The following is a 16,405-nucleotide window of genomic DNA, read 5'->3' as shown; positions in this document are numbered from 1 at the left end:
TGTGTGTGTGTGTGTGTGTGTGTGTGTGTGTGCGCGGAGCGAGTCCCGCAGCCACAGAAGGCGCAGCCCGGGGGGGGGGACACACAGGACTCACCGACCTGCCCACCGCGACGCCCCCGGGAGCCGCGGCCCCTTTAATTCCCCCCCCCCCCCCCCGGAACCGGCGGGAGCGGCCGCGGCGGGGTTTGGCCCTCGCCGGGACCCGTCCGTGGACTCGGGAAAGGGTGAGGGGCGGCATGGGGGCCCCGGGGGCTGGAGGGGTCCTGCGGGGGTGGCACACCCGGGGGGCTGCGGGTGGGGGGCACGGGGGGGCTGCGGGGAGCGGGCAGGCCACGGCTGGGGGGGTGCGCTGGGTGCGTGAGGGGCTCGGGAGGCCTCGGGGGGGCTGTGGGGAGCGGGCCTGGGGCTGGAGCCAGAGCCCCTCGGGGGCGGAGGGTGTGAACGGGGACCCCCCCCAGCATCCCGCCCCCCCCAGCATCTCCCCTTTGCTGTGCCCAGGCTTAACCGGGGGGGGACGACCCCGGCCCTTCGGGGTGCCCGCACTGCGCAGCCCCCCAGCGCCTCCCCCCCCCCCCCCCAGGCCCGGCCGCCATGTGCTCCCTGGGGCTGTTCCCCCCCTCCGCCGCCCCCCGGCGCCGTCACCCTCTACGAGCTCAGCAACGCGCTGGTCTGCGGGCGCCCCCCCGAGCCGCTGCCCCTCGCCCTCCAGAGCCAGGTGAGCCCGCGGGCGGGGGGCGCCACGCTGCCCCCCCAGCCCGGCCCCGGGGGCTCCCCCCCCCCCCGGTTACCCTGGGCAGTGAAAGGTGCAGGCTCGCGCCTGGGGCATCCCTGTCCCTTTGACCCCCCTGTCCCCCATCCTGGCCCTGGTCCCTTCGCCTCCCCCATCCCCCGTTGTCGTCCCCCCCCACCATCCCCATTGCCAGTCCCTTCGCCCCCCCATCCCCGGTCCCTTTGCCGCCCCTCCAGTCCCTTTGCCCCCTTTTTCCTTTTCCCTGTCCTTGCACCCTTCACCCCCATCCTTTCCTATTTTTCCTGCATCCCTTCCCCCCATTCTTTCACCCTTCCCCCCCATCTTTGCGCCCCTCCTTTTACCACATCGCTATTTCTGCGGCGGGGGGCCCTTCCCGGTGCCCCCCCTGCGCTGGCAGCTGGCAGACCTGCCGGTGCTGAGCCTGCCCAAGGAGACCCTCAAGGCGCACAGCCGGCTGGAGCACAGCGCCCGCCCGGCCTTCATCCACCACCGCGAGGCCCTCTGGAAGCGCTGCCTCAGTGCCTGGTGAGCTGCCCCCCCCACACCCCCCCCCACACCCCCAAAACCTGGGTGGGGGCTGGCAGGGCCGGGGGCTGCCCCTTCACTCAGGGTCTGCACCCAAACCCCCTCTCCGTGGCTGCCTGGCAGCCCCCCCACCCCGGGGCACGGCGGAGGCGGGGGGGGTACAGCCTGCTGTCACCCCCCCGGGGTGCTGCCACCCCACCCCAGGCTCCCTCCGAGGGTCTGGGGGGGGGCACGATGTAGAACCTGGGGGTTCAGTGCTCCCAGGTGACGGGGAATGCGGTTGGGAGACCCCAGCGGGGCCCTCAGCAGGGGAGGGGGATTTTGAGGGGTCCCTGCTGAGGGGGCTGAGCGACCCTTCTGCGCAGGCGGGACGTGGGGCTGAGCGGGGTGCTGAGGGAGATCGCCAGCGCCGAGGAGGAGGGTGAGTCTGTGCTGCTGCTGGGGGGGCCGGGCGATGCCCCGGGACCCTCTGGCCCTTCTGTTGATCCTTCGGCTCCCTTGGTGCCCATCGCTGGTGCCGCCGCCGCCGCCGTGCCCCTCGCCGCGGCCGCAGGCACCGATGCTGCTCCGCTCCCCGCAGGGCTGCGGTGGGCGAAGGTGGGCTCGAGCCACGTGCTGGCCCTGTGCCACTGGCTCTCCTCGCTGCACGGCTCCTTGTTCCCCCACCTCTCCGTGAGTCTTTAGGGGCGGGGGGCTTCACCCGGCGAGGTGGGGAGGATGCGGCACGTCCCGGGATGCCGGCTGGGGGCTGGTTGGGGTGGTGGGTGAATGGCTGGTTGGGGTGGTGGGTGAACGGCTGGTTGGGGTGGTGGGTGGGCGCTTCCCAGCTGGAAACGGCAAGATCTTCCTCCCGGCGGTGCCCGGCCAGTTCCCTCGCCAGGGGGAGGAGAACGGGCGCTGGGAAGGCGTTGGGGCAGGGGGTGCGGCGAGAGGGGCTGGAATGGGGGGGGGGGGGTTGGACCCTGGGGGGGTCCCCACTACAGCCGGCACAGTGACAACTGGTAACTCTCCCCCAAAGCTCGCCAGCGAGGACATGATCGCCGCCTTCTCCCAGGCCGTGGACTGGTGAGTCCCGTGTCGCGAAGCCCCCCGTGCCCGGGTGCCGCGAAGCGGGGTCGTGGTGCTGGGTGGTGGCAGCGCGAGGCCAGCGCCACCCCATTTTTCTGTGTAGCCCCCCTATCAGACAGACCCTGGGGCAAATATTTCCCCGCTGCCTCCGGCTGCCCCAGCCCCTGCACGGCGGTGAGCGGTGCAGTGTGTCTCGACGCCCCGCGCACGGGGGAAATGGCGTTAAACCGCGTCAGGGCTTGGAAAAGTCCTTCCAGTGCCGACCCCGGGCTGCTCGCCGGCCTCTGGGCTGCGGGTAATTGCCGGGGATGGGAAGTTTTTAGAGCAAATGACCCCACTCGGCAGCGAAAAGGGAGTTTTATTTCACTGGTGACTCTGGGAATCGCCTTTGTGGTGCTGGGCGGGCATGCCCCGTCCCGGAGCCCGTCACCGCCGCGCCCCACGCTGCCCGTCGCTCCCGCAGGGCCGGCTGCACCGTCCGCGCCTTCGCCTGGCACCCCCACACCAGTAAGTTCGCCGTGGCCCTTCTCGATGACTCCGTCCGGGTCTACAACTCCAACAGGTGAGACGCTGCCCCTTGGAGGCACCTCCGCAGACCCCCGCTCCCCATCTCGCCCCCTCGCCCCCCCCTCCAGCCCCTGCCAGGGTTCCCCCGTGTCTCTGCCCTGCGCCGCCTTGGTCCTCGCTCAGGCTTTGCTCTCGCTGGCAGCGCCTGTGCCCAGAGCCTCCTGCGGCACAGCAGGAGCAGAAATCACGGACTGGTTTGGGTTGGAAGGGACCTTAAAGACCATCTAGTATCACCCCCCCACACCATGGGGACACCTCCCACCAGACCGGGGTGCTCCAAGCCCCGTCCAACCTGGCCTTGAACCCTTCCAGGGACAGGGCACCCACAGCTGCTCCGGGCACCCTGTGCCAGCACCTCAGCACCCTGGCAGTGAAGAATTCCTTCGTCATATCTCATCTAAATCTCCCCTCTTAGTTTGAAACCATTCCCCCTTGTCCCGTCGCTGCAGGCCCTGCTGAAAATCCCGTCCCCATCCTCCTTATAAGCCCCCGGTAAGTGCTGAGGGTCTCCCGGAGCCTTCCCGTCTCCAGGCTGAACAGCCCCAGCTCTCCCAGCCCGTCCTCGCTGTTTTCAAAACTAGCTGTTTTTTCAGTTTCAGTCAAATATTCCAATACTAATTGTATATCATTCCAATGGGGATTGTGTTGTTTTACGATAAATTGGAAATGCCTGGCTACACTTATTGGGTCGCTTCTATAATCCTTTGCAATCTTTCTCCACTCTCCCAAATCAGCAGTGGAGAAAGGCACTTTAATTAGCATTGTTCCACCATCTGGCCCCACCGCCTCTCGGAGGGGTGCTCGTAAAATAGTCAGGGCAGACTTCTGCCGGGTGTGGGAAGATACAGGGCTATCAGGAGGATTTGAAGCTCCTTCCGAGTCCACATCCTGGTCCCGTGCCCGGGGGGGAGGTTTAAACAAGTCATTTAAGTCTTGTTCTGGGGCTTGGTGAACTTTGTCTGCCTTTGTACACCTCTGCCCAATGCTCCAGCCCCCCCAGCAGGACCCTGTCCTGGACGCCCTGCAGCTCTGGCCTTGCCCAAGCTCTGGTTTTCCCTTCCCCCCCCCGCCCCACAGCCCTGGGGCAGCCGTGCCCCGGCCATCGCTGAGTCCCCTTTCCCCTCCAGGTCTCCCTGCTCCCCCGCGGCGTGCCGAGCCCTCCTCAGGAGAAGGCTCTGCCGGACGGTCCTGCGGCCCTGCCCGCGCCGCCTCGCTGCGGCGTCCTGCCCCGGCTGGGACTTCAGGCCAGCGAGTGCCCTCTGCCACCCCGGGGCCGGGCTGGGGGCGGCGCGGGGCACGGCGGGTGGTCGCACGAGGTGGGCTCGGTGCGCTCGGGCTTGCTGCACAGCGCCGGTGTCACCTGGCTGGGGTCTCCTCTGTGTCCCCCGGGGAAGCGGGTCACCATGGGGCACATCCCCCCTTCCCACCCACTGCGGTCAGAGCTGGAGAGAGGACCCTGGGAGACGGCCCCTGGCCCACCTCGGGCTCCCGATCCCCCATTTTCCCTTTTGTCACGCTGCTCCCCCCCCCCCCCCCCCCCCCGGCAGTGCCACCATCCCCTCGCTGAAGCATCGCCTGCAGCGGAACGTGGCCGCTGTGGCCTGGAAGCCGCTCTGCGCCTCCATCCTCGCCGTCGCCTGCCAAAGCTGCGTCCTGGTGTGGCACCTGGACCCCACCTCGCTCTCCACCAGGTGACAGCCAGCCCCCCCCCCCCCCCATCCCCGGGCAGGCGCCCATCCCGCCAGCGGGCACGCCGGGGCTGCCGGTGGCACGGGGACCAGCCCTGCCACCACCAACCGCGGCCGTTTCCCTCCCCTCCCCGCCAGGCCATCGTCCGGCTGCGCTCAGGTGCTGTCCTACCCCGGGCACAGCCCCGTCACCAGCCTGGCCTGGGCTCCCAGCGGGGACCTGCTGCTCTCGGCCTCGCCGGTTGACACGGCCATGCTGGTGAGTCCCGGGGTGCCACCCGGGGGGTCCGTGAGCGCGCCGCGGGGGCACCAAGGGGCCGTTTGGCTGCAGCAGGGGGACCGGCAGTGCTCCCGCACAGGGTGGATCAGGCAGCTCCCGAACTTGAACTAGATCCGAAAGAATCGGTCTGAATTCCCTGATCCAGGTGAAAATTCCCCCCGAGCCGCGGCAGCCGCCTGGCCGGCGTTCGGGTGCCGGTGCCGTTACCCTCCACGTTGTCCCCCCAGGTGTGGGACGTGTCCACCGAGAACTGCGTCCAGCTGCAGTGGTTTGGGGGCGGTGGTGTCACCTACCTGGCTTGGTCACCCGATGGCAGCAAGGTCCTGGCGGCCACCCCCTCGGCGGTGTTCCGGTGAGCTTCCCACCATACGCCAGGCGTATTTTGGCCCTTGTTACCATTTCCCCAAACCCATCGGGATTCTTTGCACCCCAACTGCTCCCGTTCCTCTTGCATCCGATCGCGGGGCGGGGGAGGGGAACGGGTTGGTCTGGCCTCGAGCTCCTCCTGGGGCATCACAACTGGGGCAGATCCCAGGAATTCATCCCGCTGGCTTCGGCCCGTCTCTCTTCCAGAGTGTGGGAGGCTCAGATGTGGACGTGCGAGCGGTGGCCCACCATCAAAGGACGCTGCCAGGTAGGGTGGGGGGCATCCCCGCCCCGTGCCCCTGGGGCCGTCGGGGTGTCCGTGGTGTGGCAGTGGCGCTGCCCCGTTCCCAGGCGGGGTGCTGGCTCTCACCGTGGCGCTCTGTCCCGCAGACGGGGTGCTGGAGCCCAGACGGCAGCCGACTGCTCTTCACGGTGCTGGGGGAATCCGTCATCTACTCCTTGTCCTTCTCGGAATACCGGGGTGAGTCTGCTCAAGCTTCCCAGGAGCCAGCAGCTGGTCCCCAAGCGACCCCGGCTGGGCTTGGCCGGACGGGCTTTCTGCTCGTCAGCTGTGCAAAGCCAGGACCCGCAGGGGGAAGGGGCGCCCAGGGGTCTCAAAGCTCAGAATCTCTGTGGGGCCAAAGTTTTCCCCCCTCGCGTTGCTTCTCGCTCCCAGTTCCGATCCTACAGCCACAAATGGTTTGCTGGGAAACTTCTACCGTGGGTTAAATCCCCGGCTCGTGGGGGGCGTTTTTCCTTGAAGGTGGCTGGTCCTGATGTGTAGAGGGGACACCTCCCCATCCCCCACCCCAGGTGCAGGCAGGTGCTGCTGGGGCAGCAGCTCGAAGAAACAGACACAACTTACGTGCCACTTCGCAAATGGGAACGTGATGCACGGAGCGAGGTGACCCACTGGGCGATTCCGGCCAGAGCCGAGACGTGACCAGGCTGTTTGTTTCAGGGGAGATGCAAGGGCAAGTGGGAGGCTCGAAAACAGCTTCTATCGTGGCCGACCTGTCTGAGACCACCTTCGAGACGCTCTATGGGGAGGAGAGGTGGGTCTGCCTGTGCCCCCTGCCCTGACGCGACACCCAGCAGGCAGAGGGGGTCTGTGCCCCCCCCCCCCCCAGCAGCACCCCCCAGTGCTGGGGATGTTGGCTGGAGCGAGGGGGAGCTCACCGGCCTTCCTGCCCGTTCCAGGATCGGAGGTGACGTCCACTCCATGGTGTGGGACCCCACTGGCGAGAGGCTCGCGGTGATCATCAGAGGTGGGTGCTGCCCCCCGCCCCAGCATCCCCCCCACCCCCCCGCAGGCAGAAGGGATACAAACCCCACCAGGGTGGGGAGGCAGCACTCGCCCTCCATCCCTCCTCCCTGCCGCTCCGCTCCTCCGTATCCCCCGGAGCGCGATGTGCCCGAGTTCCCTCCCCACGTCCCACGGGATGGATCCCCTCTCCCAGCCCCACCGCGAGGTCCCTGCGTTCCCGCAGTGCCCACATCGCGCCCGGAGCCCGGCGGGGCCTCTTGGCTCCGTTATTTAGCAGCAGCCCCTGGGATAATCGGGCCATTCAGGCTCTCCTGGATGCGGCGGGATGGGCCTCACTCCGGGACAGAACGGACTTGGAGGGAGCAGCAGGACGTGGCGCTGGGGCTGCCCCCCCAGCTCCCCCCCACGCCGCTGCCGGGCACAGTCTTGGGGTTTTTGCTGAGCTTAAAGCTGGGGGGGGGAAAGCTGGGGGTACCAGGGCTTCCCCTTCCCTCTGCACATCCAGGTGGGTCCGGGGTGGGATGGAAAATGACCCTGACACTGGAGGGGGGGCCCCGTGCCAGGCCAGGGTGTTTCCCACGGAGTCACCTCATCCTTGCCCGAACCCTCCTCAACCCAGCCTGGTGCCCCGGGACCTCGAGCCGGCTTCAGATCACAGGAGGGTCTTTGAAAGCCCCATCCCGGGATCCCGTGTGCCTCAGCGCCGGAGAAATGTGCTCCACAGCCAGCTCCCCCCTCGGCGGCTGAGAAGGACCCTCACCGCTCCTCTCCCCCTCCTCCATCCTGCAGGGAATCCCGACGCTCCCGGGAGCCAGACGGTCATCGCTGTGTTTCGCACCCGCAACAGCCCCGTGTTCGAGCTCCTGCCGTGGTGCGTAGCGCTGGGTTGGGCTTGGCCAAACGTGAGGGGTGCCGAGGGGAGCGGGGACGCTGCCATCCTGCGCCCCTGCATCGGGCAGGGTCACTGTTTTACCCCAGAATCGGTTGTACTTTGTCCGTGTTGCCCGTTACCCACCTTACACCCCTTTAACTGGGGCTGCCCCCCAAGCGCCGCGCTGCCGGTGCCCGCAGCCGCGCTCGAACCCGGCTCTTCCCTTCCCCGCAGCGGTTTCCTGCGGGGCGAGCGCGGCGCGCAGCCCCAGCTCATCGCCTTCCACCCCTGCTTCCAGAAAGGGGCTCTGCTGACCGTGGTGAGTGGGGTCCCCGCTTTTGCCAACGGGTCTTGGGGCTCCCCGTTGGTGCCCGGGAGTGGGAAAGCCTCCCCGCCCCGGTCCCTGTCCCCGCGGAGCAGGGCGGGGGGGAGGTGTCCTTGCTGGGGTCACAGGGAGGAGGAGAGGGCGATGCCTGGACTGTCGCCCCCATCCCCACGTCTCTCCTCGCATCCTCTCCCTCCAGTGCTGGTCCACGGGGAAGATCAGCCACGTCCCCTTCTTCTTCACGAGTGCCCACGCCCCCCACGCCAGCCCCAGCCGCAGCCCCGTGGTGGCCAGCGCCAGCGTGCGGGAGCAGCCCCTCTTCTCCGAGCTGTGACAGCACCCGGGGGTCCTCCACCGCCCGCCGGTGGCTCGGCAGCTCCTCTCCCTGATGATGCTCCCACCATCCTCCCGGGACGTGCCGCGTGGCCTCGAGCGCCTTCCATACCTCCTCGGGGTCCGTGCGGCCGGTGCCGGAGGGATTAAAGCTGGGGACGGATCCAGGCGGGCTCCTCTCCCCTCCTGTCTCCCTGGTTGTCCTTTCCTTGCCCCAGGGGGCTGGAAGGTTTGTGTAGGGCAAGTCCCACGTCTGGGGGGGCTGCGGGGCTGCTCTGGGGTGTCAGGAACCGCTCGGGGTGAACCTGCAGAACAGCCCTTCCCTGAGCCTTACCCTGATTGAATTAAGGCTGCCTGTCGCGCTGCGGGGCAGGAGCCCCCCGCGGGGCTCTGCTCTGGGGGTGAATTGCTGCTCTCCCGAGGGCTGGGGGCTCCTCGGCCACGAGTGCAGCCTCGGGGCTTTGCCTTGGGGGGGGGGGCGGGGGGGGCGGGGAAGGACCACCCAATGTGAGCCAGAAACTCCTGTGGGCCCACAAAGACCACCTGAGCCCATGGGGGGCTGCAGCGGGGCAGCAAGCGGCGCTGCGGGCCGAGCCCCGGGGGGCTCGTGCTGGCCCACGTGAGCCCACCCAGCGCCGGAGGGGTGGGGGGAGCAGATGGGCCACCCACCCCCTGCCCAGCGCAGGGATTAACGGGGGGGGGGGGGGGGGGGGGGGCAGCGCAGTTAAACCCTGGGATTACACGCGGTTAAGCCCCAGGATTACGCTGTAACGGCTCTGCCGGAGCCTGGTGCAGATACAACGGGGAGAGCAGGGGGGGTCCCCACACCCTCAACTCTGCAAACAGCCCCAGGACCCCCAAAATCCTCCCCAGAGCCGAGCCCCACAGCGCAGCAGGGGAAAACCCTGTGCAAGGGGCGAGGACGGCAGCAGCGCGCGCCTCCGGGGGCTGCACGCGCGGAGCCGACCCCGGGCAGGGCTGGCACGAGGGTACGGGGTAAAGCCACCACGGTACGAACCTTCTCCAGCTGCTGGGGCAGGTCTGGGGGGGCTTCACCCCCTCCGGGCTCCCCGGTTCACTGCTGGCGTGCCCCTGGTGCCTCAGAGGAAGGTGCTGAGCGTCTCTTCTTCCTCCTCCTCCTCCTCCTCCCGGGTGCTGGGCGGTTCGCAGGGCAGCGCCCGCAGGTACTCCAGGTGCAGCCTGGTCTCGGCTCGGCTCCTCCGGACGTATCGGCCCACGTAGACGAGGACAGCACCGAGCCACCCACCCACTGCCACCAGCACCGCCACATCTGGTGCCCGCGGCCGGCTGCCCCCCACCAAGGTCTCATTGCGGCTGCTGGTGGGGGGCAGCATCGGGGGGGCCCCCCCCGGGCACCGGGAGCCCCAGGGGCAGCCGGGCAGCCCCAGTGCCAGCAGGAGCAGCCAGGCTGCCTGCATCGCCCTGCAACGGGAGGCTGGGAGCGAGGGGGGGCTCCGTGTCCCCCCCCTCCTCATCCTGCCAGATGCACAGGTTTGTGGCGGGGGGCGGGGGGTGGGCAGCAGGATGCCCCTGGTTCCCCTCCCAGTCTCCCAGCACAGGGAGGCGTGCAGGGGGGTGACGCCAGCACCTGCTTTTTCACCCCCAGTTCACAGCCCTTTGCAACCCCACATCACTACACACAGTCCTGTCCTGCCCCCCCGGCACCCCAAGGACTCCCCCCCCCCCACCAGACCCCACTGCCTAAGCAACAAATGCACTGGGAACACACTTTTTTTTTTTACTGGTGTTTGGAACCCACCGGCCAGCAGATACAAATGGAATAGGGACAATCTTCAGAGAAACAGGTCCAGAGTCTCTTGGTTGGGGCTGTGACTGGGCTCACACCAGTCCAGCGCTGGTGTGGGGGGGAGCAGCGGCACTGCTGGGGGTAGCCTGGCCCCCCTGCCGGACAAACCGCTCCATTCTAGTGTCCCAGTGCAATCCCATTACATGTGCTGAGTGGGGATGGTCTCGGGCATCCCTGGAACCCCCTCTGCTGGGCCAGGGGTCCCTTCTGGGTGACTATGATGGGAGGGGGCTCATCCGCTCTGTGCTCCCCCCTCATGCTGCTGCGCCAGCGTCTGCCGCGCCATCTCCAAGGCCCCTTCCCGCGTGCGGTTGCCTCCGATGAAGCCGCTGGCGTGTACGAAGACGCAGCCGGGGATGCCGGCGAGCTGGGACAGCGCCTCGTCCCGGACCCCTCGCCAGGGCTCGGGCAGAGGGAGGCTGCGGGGGGAGAGGGAGGCGGTGGGTGAAAACCTGCCCCTGGGGGGGGATGCTGCTGCGGGGTGGGGGGGGACACGGTGAGGGGATGGGTCTCACCGGCTCTGGAAGGTGTGTGGCCCCGCTGGGACGCTCTGCACCCGCCACTGCCCGCTGCGGTCGGGGAACAGCACCAGCTGGAGGGGCTCCGGCAGCGCCAGCTCCTGCTCCAGGCTGAAGACGTGCTCCTTCCAGGGGCAGCCACCCTGTGGGAGCTCCAGCACCAGCCCGCTGGCATCCACCTGAGGGGGGGACACAACACACACGCTGAGCACCCGGGGGGTCCGACCCCCCAGCCCCCACACCAGTCCTGTGCCCCCCCCCCCCCCCCCCCCCCCCACGTCTGTCTGCTGCTGGGTGCTCTGCCGAGCCTGGACGCGCTGCTCTGGGGGTGCATGAGTGTGCGGGGGGATACTGGGGTGCAGAGGGAGGGGGGGGGCGGAGCACGGGACGGTGTGTGATGACGCATGGGGATGTGGGGGTGCATGGGAGGGGCACAGGGATATGGGGTGCAGGGCCATGCCTGGGGATATGGGCGTCTGCAAGTATACACAGGGTGCAGAGAGGGTGCGTGGCCATGCGTAGGGGAGAGCGGGGGCCGCAGAGCCATGGGTATGGGGGCGCACAGCCACACGCAAGGCTACGGGGGCACAGGAGGGGCTGCATGGCTGTACCCAGGGGTAGAGAAGGGGGTGCATGCTGTGTGTAGGTATATGGGGTGCAAGGGGCACCCTGGGCCACGCAGGGAAGTTTACGCGAGGGGACCTGGCCTCCCCTCATCCCAGTGCCCTCCCCCAAACTTTCAGACCCCCCCAAAACTGGCACAGTGGCTACCTCAAAGCGTCGCCGGATAGCCTCCTCCACCAGTACCCGCGCAGGCAGCCAGGCACGGTGGTAGTAGTCGAGCCGGTCCATGAACTCACCCCTGACCAGCTCCATCGCCCGCCTGAACCCTGCCTGGGGACACAGAGGGGTCAGCGGTGGCCCCCAGTGGGGTGGCCCCAAGCGGGGCAGCCCCACCATGTTCCCTGTCCCCACCTCGGTGTCCTGGTCAGGGTCGTTCCAGCGGGGGTTCAGGTGGCCCACACGAGCGCTGAGGGTGGTGGTAAGGGCGTAGCGGGGCTCCCCCTCCGCCTGTGCGATGCCGTTGTCGATGGCGTCGATCTCTTGCACGAAGTTCTCATACAGCTGGGAGCAGTGGGGGTCAGCCTGGCTGGGAGCCCAGCGGCGCACCACTAGCTCGAACAAACTGGTTCCACCCTTTACGGGGTCCCCCCTCCCCAGAATGCTCTTTTATGGGATGACCCCTGCCAAGGAGAAGCCCTGGGGAAAGGTATGCAGCCTTGGCAGGGTTAGAGCCCCCCCCCAGACCCTCCCAGTTTCACCAGTACCTTATCATAGAGCACTGTCACGACAGTGCCGTCTTCTGGCTGCCCCAAGAGCTCCGCGAGGATCTGGGAGCCGAAGTGGCAGTAGACCAGCCCGGCGCTGCTCAGCTTTGTGGTCCAGGGTTTGTCAGGCCGGAGGCTCCTCATGGACTGCATGAAGGACCTGCAGGGCCACAAGAGTCAGCTCCGAGGGACCCCCAAGATCCAGGGGAACCCGGTGTCCAGTGCTGGGGGGCCTCACCTCTGGTGATGGTCGTAGCGATGTCGCTCGGGGTCGTACTCACCCCCTACATCCACCACCACGTCGCACTGGGCCAGGCGCTGGGGGTCCCGGGTACGCACCACCTCTGCGTCCTGCCGGGGGGTGGAGTGAGGCTGAGGAGCCTAGGGTGGTCCCCAGGAGTGGCCGGGACCCCCTGAGAGCTGCTGCTGGTGAGACCTGGGACCCTGAGGAAGGACTGAGAACTCTAAGGGTGACCCCCAGGTGGGACTGGGGTCCTGAGGGTGGCCCTTGGCTGGGAGCAGGGACCCCGAGGGGGGACTGGGAGCCTAAGGGTGGCCCCTGGCTGGGAGCAGGGGCCCCTGAGCGGGACTGAGGGCCTAAGGGTGGCCCCCAGCTGGGAGCAGGGACCCCTAACCGGGACTGAGGGCCTAAGGGTGGCCACTGGGTAAGAGCAGGGACCCCGAGGCGGCACTGGGGGCCTAAGGGTGGCCGCTGGGTGGGAGCAGGGACCCCCAAATGGGACTGGGGGCCTAAGGGTGGCCCCTGGCTGAGAGCAGGGACCCCGAGGGGGCACTGGGGACCTAAGGGTGGCCCCTGGCTGAGAGCAGGGACCCCGAGGTGGCACTGGGGACCTAAGGGTGGCCCCTGGGTGAGAGCAGGGACCCCCAAGTGGGACTGGGGGCCTGAGGGCAGCCCCTGGCTGGGAGAAGGGGCCCCCAAGTGGGACTGAGGGCCTAAGGGTGGCCCCTGGGCGGGTGCAGGGCCCCCCAAGTGGGACTGAGGGCCTAAGGGTGGCCCCTGGGCGGGTGCAGGGCCCCCCAAGTGGGACTGAGGGTCTAACGGTGGCCCCTGGGTGGGAGCTCGGACCCCGAGGGGGGACTGGTGGCCTAAGAATAGCCCCTGGGTGGGAGCTGGGACCCCGAGGGGGGGCTGGGGACCTAAAGGTGGCCCCTGGGCGGGAGCAGGGGCCCCCAAGTGGGGCTGGGGATCTAGGGGAGCCCCGAGCGATGCCTCCAGGTAAGGGGGCACCCCGAAGGAGGGCTGGGCACCTAGGGGAGGCCCCGAAGGCCCCGGGGCCGGCGGGCGGGCAGGGGCCGGGGCCCCGGGCGGGAGCTCCGGGGGGGGCCGAGCAGGCCGCAATCCCAGTGACGCCGGCCAGTGGCGCGGGGCCGTACCCGGTAGCGGGGCAGGAGCCGCAGCAGGCAGCACGCCAGCACCTCATCGCAGTGGAAGGTGCCGTCGTGGGTGCCGATGCGCGGAGCAGAGGCAGGCGCAGGCGCAGGCCCGGCCGCGCTCCCGCTGCCCAGCGCGGCGGCCATGAGGCGAAGGCCTCTCCGCATCGCGCTGCGCCTGCGCGGCCCCGCCCCCCGCGCGGCGCGTGCGCGCAGGCCCCCGCGCGCCCGCCGCCTTCCGCCTGCGCCTGGCCCCGCCCCGCCGCCCTGCGCATGCGCCGGCTGCACCCTGCGTGTCCGCCCGGCCCCGCCCCCTCCCCAGCCCCACCCCGCCGCGCCCCGCCGCTCTGCGCATGCCCCGTCCGCCGCGCCGCGCCGATCGGGCCAGCCCCGCCCCCTCCCTAGCCCCGCCCCGCCGGGGCTGCGCATGCGCAGAGCTGTGCCCGCGCTCCCTGGCGGCAGCGCCCCCCCGCGGCCGGCGCCGCTCACACGTGGGCGACCGGACACGGGGGTGGGAGGGCGGAGACGCCCAGGGACACCCACCGACGCGTCCGTGAGCACCGGGACCACCCAGCCCAGGCGGCCACCTCCGCCAGCCCCCCCCGGACAGATGGACACAGTCCTGCGCAGCCCACGGGGGGTCAGATGGACACGCAGCCCCCCACCCCCCAGAAAAACCCCCAGCCCAGGCGCTGTTCCCAAGCAAGAGTTTATTTGCGAGGAGCTGGGTCCCCTCCCCAACACGGTGCAGGGCCCGGGGGGCTCCCACCCCCAGCCCCGGGGGGCACCGAGCGGGGACAGTGGCACTGTGTGGGTACGGTGGCACCGAGCAGGGGTGGCGGCACCGAGGGGGGATGGTGCCCGGTCCCAGCAGGGCACAGGAGACCACAAGGTGCCAAAGCCAAGCCGGGACCGCAGTCGGGACCGCAAGGCCATTGCAGGCTGTGGGGCGGTCGTGGGCAACGGGGCTCGGCTCCAGCATCGCCCCGAGCCAGCCCGGCTGCCCCACACCAGGCTGTGGCCTGGGGAACGTGAGTCACGGCTGTCACGGCTCCCTCCACACCTTCCGTGGGGGGCTGAGGGCAAATCTCCCCTCTCGGGGCTGACGCGGGTGTCTCTGGCCTCACAGCGGCTCCCGGGCGCGGACCAAGCTGGTCACAGGCGTGGGGACACGGCCCGCGGCCGTCCCTGCCAGCGTTCGGCACATGCAGCTCGGTTGGCGTCTCCCTTCGGGGACGGAGAGGGGCAGGTGCTGCAGGGGAGCAGCGAGTCCGTCTCCCACACAGACCACCCCCTTCCAAGCAGCCCGACTTTCCAGCTCAAGAACTAAGTGACTCGAGGCGGCCCAGCCTCACGCTGTCCATAAAGGGATAAGTCAGCTCTCGCAGGCGGCAGGGAAGCAGAAAAGCTGCGCAGGGAGTGGGGGAACCACAGGGGTCTGGGTCTGCCAGCGCTCCGAAGCAAGCGAAACCTCGGCTGCTGGGGATGAGAAGACAAAGCAGGGCCTCCAGTAGTGTGAAACCAAACTGCCCGTGCACAGAACTCCTGCCCAGGGCCACGTCTCTCTGCTCGCCGCCTCGGGGCGGCCAGGCTGACTTATCCCTTTACTGGGGGGGTGCTTGGCCCCGCGGCCAGACTCAGGATATCTCGTTGCCGAAGACCTCGAGCACCAGCGGCGTGAGCTGCATGCTGTGCTCGGGCTGGAAGGAGAGGCAGCGGTACTGCTTGGAGTGCTCCTCGTTCAGGCTCCGCAGGTCGGCCAGCTTCTGGATCATCTTGGCGTAGAGCAGGCGGCTGCCGGGAGGAGGGTGCCTGCAGCGGATGTAGGTCTGGAGGATCTCCGAGAGGCGATCCTGAAGGGATTCCACCAGTGAGGTGTCCTGCACGCCTGGGCGATCTAGAAAACACCACGGACACAGCGTAGGTGATTCCCTACCCTTTTCCTCAACAGAGGGGCAGGGAAAGGTGGTGATGTTTTTGGGGACGCAGCCAAAACCTGGCAGGTTGGTGACGCTGAGGGACAAGCGTGCTCCTACCTGGGGACAGGATGCAGATGGCCATGAGGAGCACGTGCTCTTCTTCGTGGAGGTTCAGCTTCTTCAAGCCAACCTGGAATTTCACGAGCGGCTCCAGGAGGTCCATGCTGTGGCCGGCTGGGGAGAGAAAGGACCTTTAGCACAGCCTGCTCCGGAGCAAGAGCTCCCGCAGCTGAGGGACAGGCGGGGAGCTCAGCAGCTCCTCTTTCAGCGCAGCAGAGACCCGGGACAGCAGAAGAGGACTTCTGATATAGTTTAAAGAACGCTGGTTTTTAATTGGACTTTTCTCCCCGGTAGTTTCTCTAAAGCAGGAGATTACGGAGTAGAATTTGCCTTTGAAATCCATAAAGACAATGAACCCACGGTCACTTCGCCTCCTTAGCATCACTTCCACGCTGCACTGTGCACGAGCCTCACAAACACCACCTCACATGCCCAGAGCCCTCCCTGCGTGCAGATCTCCTCCCTGCACCCAGTGGGTGCCAGCTGCCCGTGCATGCTCCCCACACACCACTCGCTCTGCCTCCTTCCCTCGGGACCTCACTGGGCGAGCTCAGCATCCCTGGGTTACTCTAAGGCTCTTCCAAGCCCAGGGAAAGATTTAAGGTCCATACGTGTCATCTGCACGCCCTGTTCTCTGTGCTGGTCCCCAAAGCCTCAGGTCAGGGAGGTCTAGGGCAGGAGTCACCACCTTTCCTGGCAGGAGGGCTCCCCGGCTGCAGAGCAGTGGCACTGGGACAGCCCAGCAGCGTCCGTCCCGGCCCTCATGGCAGCTCGGAGCAAACTGAACCCAACCCTGGTGGCAAGGCGGAGGAGTGGGAGACAGCTCTGAGCTACGGCCATGCTCTGGCTTCGCTGCTCTTTGGGAGCTCCTGGCTCTTCCCAGCCATCCAGCCCAGCTGCAGGACGCACAGGTCCCAGCACGGGGCCAGGGCGGTGCAGGAGCGCGGCTGGGGCTGGCACAGGGGTCTCAGCCCGGCCATGACACTGCCAAGCTGCTGGTGTGAACTGCAGGCTGGGACCACATTCCTGCAGCACGCGGGAGGGTGGCTGGTGGCCTTTACCCTGGGTGACATCGCTGATCCTGTACTTGAAGTCGTTGCTGCCGCAGGTCCACGACATGTCCTCGAGGGTGAAGGACTGGTTCGAGCGCAGCATGATCACCTCGATGGCGCTGGATTTCAGCAGGACAATCTGGTCCTCTGCTGTCAGGTCCCTGGGCAGGGGGAGGACAAGGGGGTGATGTGAGAACAGTGCAGTGA

At 68.2% G+C, this 16,405-nt stretch overlaps 3 protein-coding genes across 9 annotated transcripts in view; 1 reads left to right on the top strand and 2 right to left on the bottom strand.

Annotated features, from left to right (window-relative positions):
• Window positions 1–576: 576 nt before the first annotated feature.
• AAAS (aladin WD repeat nucleoporin) lies at window positions 577–8,232 on the top strand. Its single transcript, XM_080367970.1, is given in 17 exon segments — window positions 577–612; window positions 614–715; window positions 1,149–1,276; window positions 1,642–1,697; window positions 1,857–1,948; window positions 2,295–2,341; window positions 2,808–2,906; window positions 4,459–4,602; window positions 4,738–4,858; window positions 5,107–5,231; window positions 5,453–5,513; window positions 5,636–5,726; window positions 6,207–6,300; window positions 6,446–6,513; window positions 7,302–7,383; window positions 7,618–7,702; window positions 7,908–8,232. Coding segments are annotated over 17 exon segments (1,551 nt in total). The 5' UTR covers window positions 577–591; the 3' UTR covers window positions 8,043–8,232.
• A 1,545-nt stretch (window positions 8,233–9,777) lies between these two features.
• On the bottom strand, window positions 9,778–13,551 carry MYG1 (MYG1 exonuclease). Of its 2 annotated transcripts, none has more exons than XM_080367938.1 (7): window positions 13,111–13,551; window positions 11,954–12,066; window positions 11,716–11,875; window positions 11,363–11,512; window positions 11,159–11,281; window positions 10,385–10,566; window positions 9,778–10,288 (listed from the first exon to the last, which is right to left on the bottom strand). In XM_080367938.1, the coding sequence occupies exons 1-7, from the start codon at window positions 13,534–13,536 to the stop codon at window positions 10,102–10,104; spliced, it is 1,341 nt and encodes a 446-aa protein (XP_080224064.1). In that variant the 5' UTR covers window positions 13,537–13,551; the 3' UTR covers window positions 9,778–10,101. The 2 variants fall into 2 exon arrangements, with proteins under 2 accessions (XP_080224064.1, XP_080224063.1); XM_080367937.1 differs by having other exon boundaries at window positions 11,159–11,277; window positions 13,111–13,295.
• A 251-nt stretch (window positions 13,552–13,802) lies between these two features.
• Window positions 13,803–16,405, bottom strand: part of VDR (vitamin D receptor) — a 40,116-nt gene continuing 37,513 nt past the window's right edge. For all 6 annotated transcript variants that reach the window (XM_080367990.1, XM_080367989.1, XM_080367994.1 and 3 more), the window contains 3 exons: window positions 16,208–16,359; window positions 15,144–15,260; window positions 13,803–15,004 (listed from right to left, as the gene is read on the bottom strand). In XM_080367990.1, coding sequence (XP_080224116.1) covers window positions 14,745–15,004; window positions 15,144–15,260; window positions 16,208–16,359 — 529 coding nt within the window. In that variant the 3' untranslated portion in view covers window positions 13,803–14,744. The remainder of the gene's footprint in view (window positions 15,005–15,143; window positions 15,261–16,207; window positions 16,360–16,405) is intronic.

This window comes from Falco punctatus, assembly GCF_963210335.1.
Source record: "Falco punctatus genome assembly, chromosome: 18".
Lineage (NCBI taxonomy): Eukaryota > Metazoa > Chordata > Aves > Falconiformes > Falconidae > Falco > Falco punctatus.
This window is presented reverse-complemented; position numbering and strand designations above follow the sequence as displayed.

What these genes read in the sequence shown, in the direction of transcription:
- MYG1 (XM_080367938.1), bottom strand. Translation starts at nt 13,536, where the DNA reads ATGCGCAGCCCCGGCGGGGCGGGGCTAGGGAGGGGGCGGGGCTGGCCC. An exon ending in TGACAGTGCTCTATGATAAG is followed by an intron (nt 11,513 to 11,715) that starts GTACTGGTGAAA and finishes CACTGCTCCCAG; the next exon opens with CTGTATGAGAACTTCGTGCA. An exon ending in CTATCCGGCGACGCTTTGAG is followed by an intron (nt 10,567 to 11,158) that starts GTAGCCACTGTG and finishes TCCCCCCCTCAG; the next exon opens with GTGGATGCCAGCGGGCTGGT.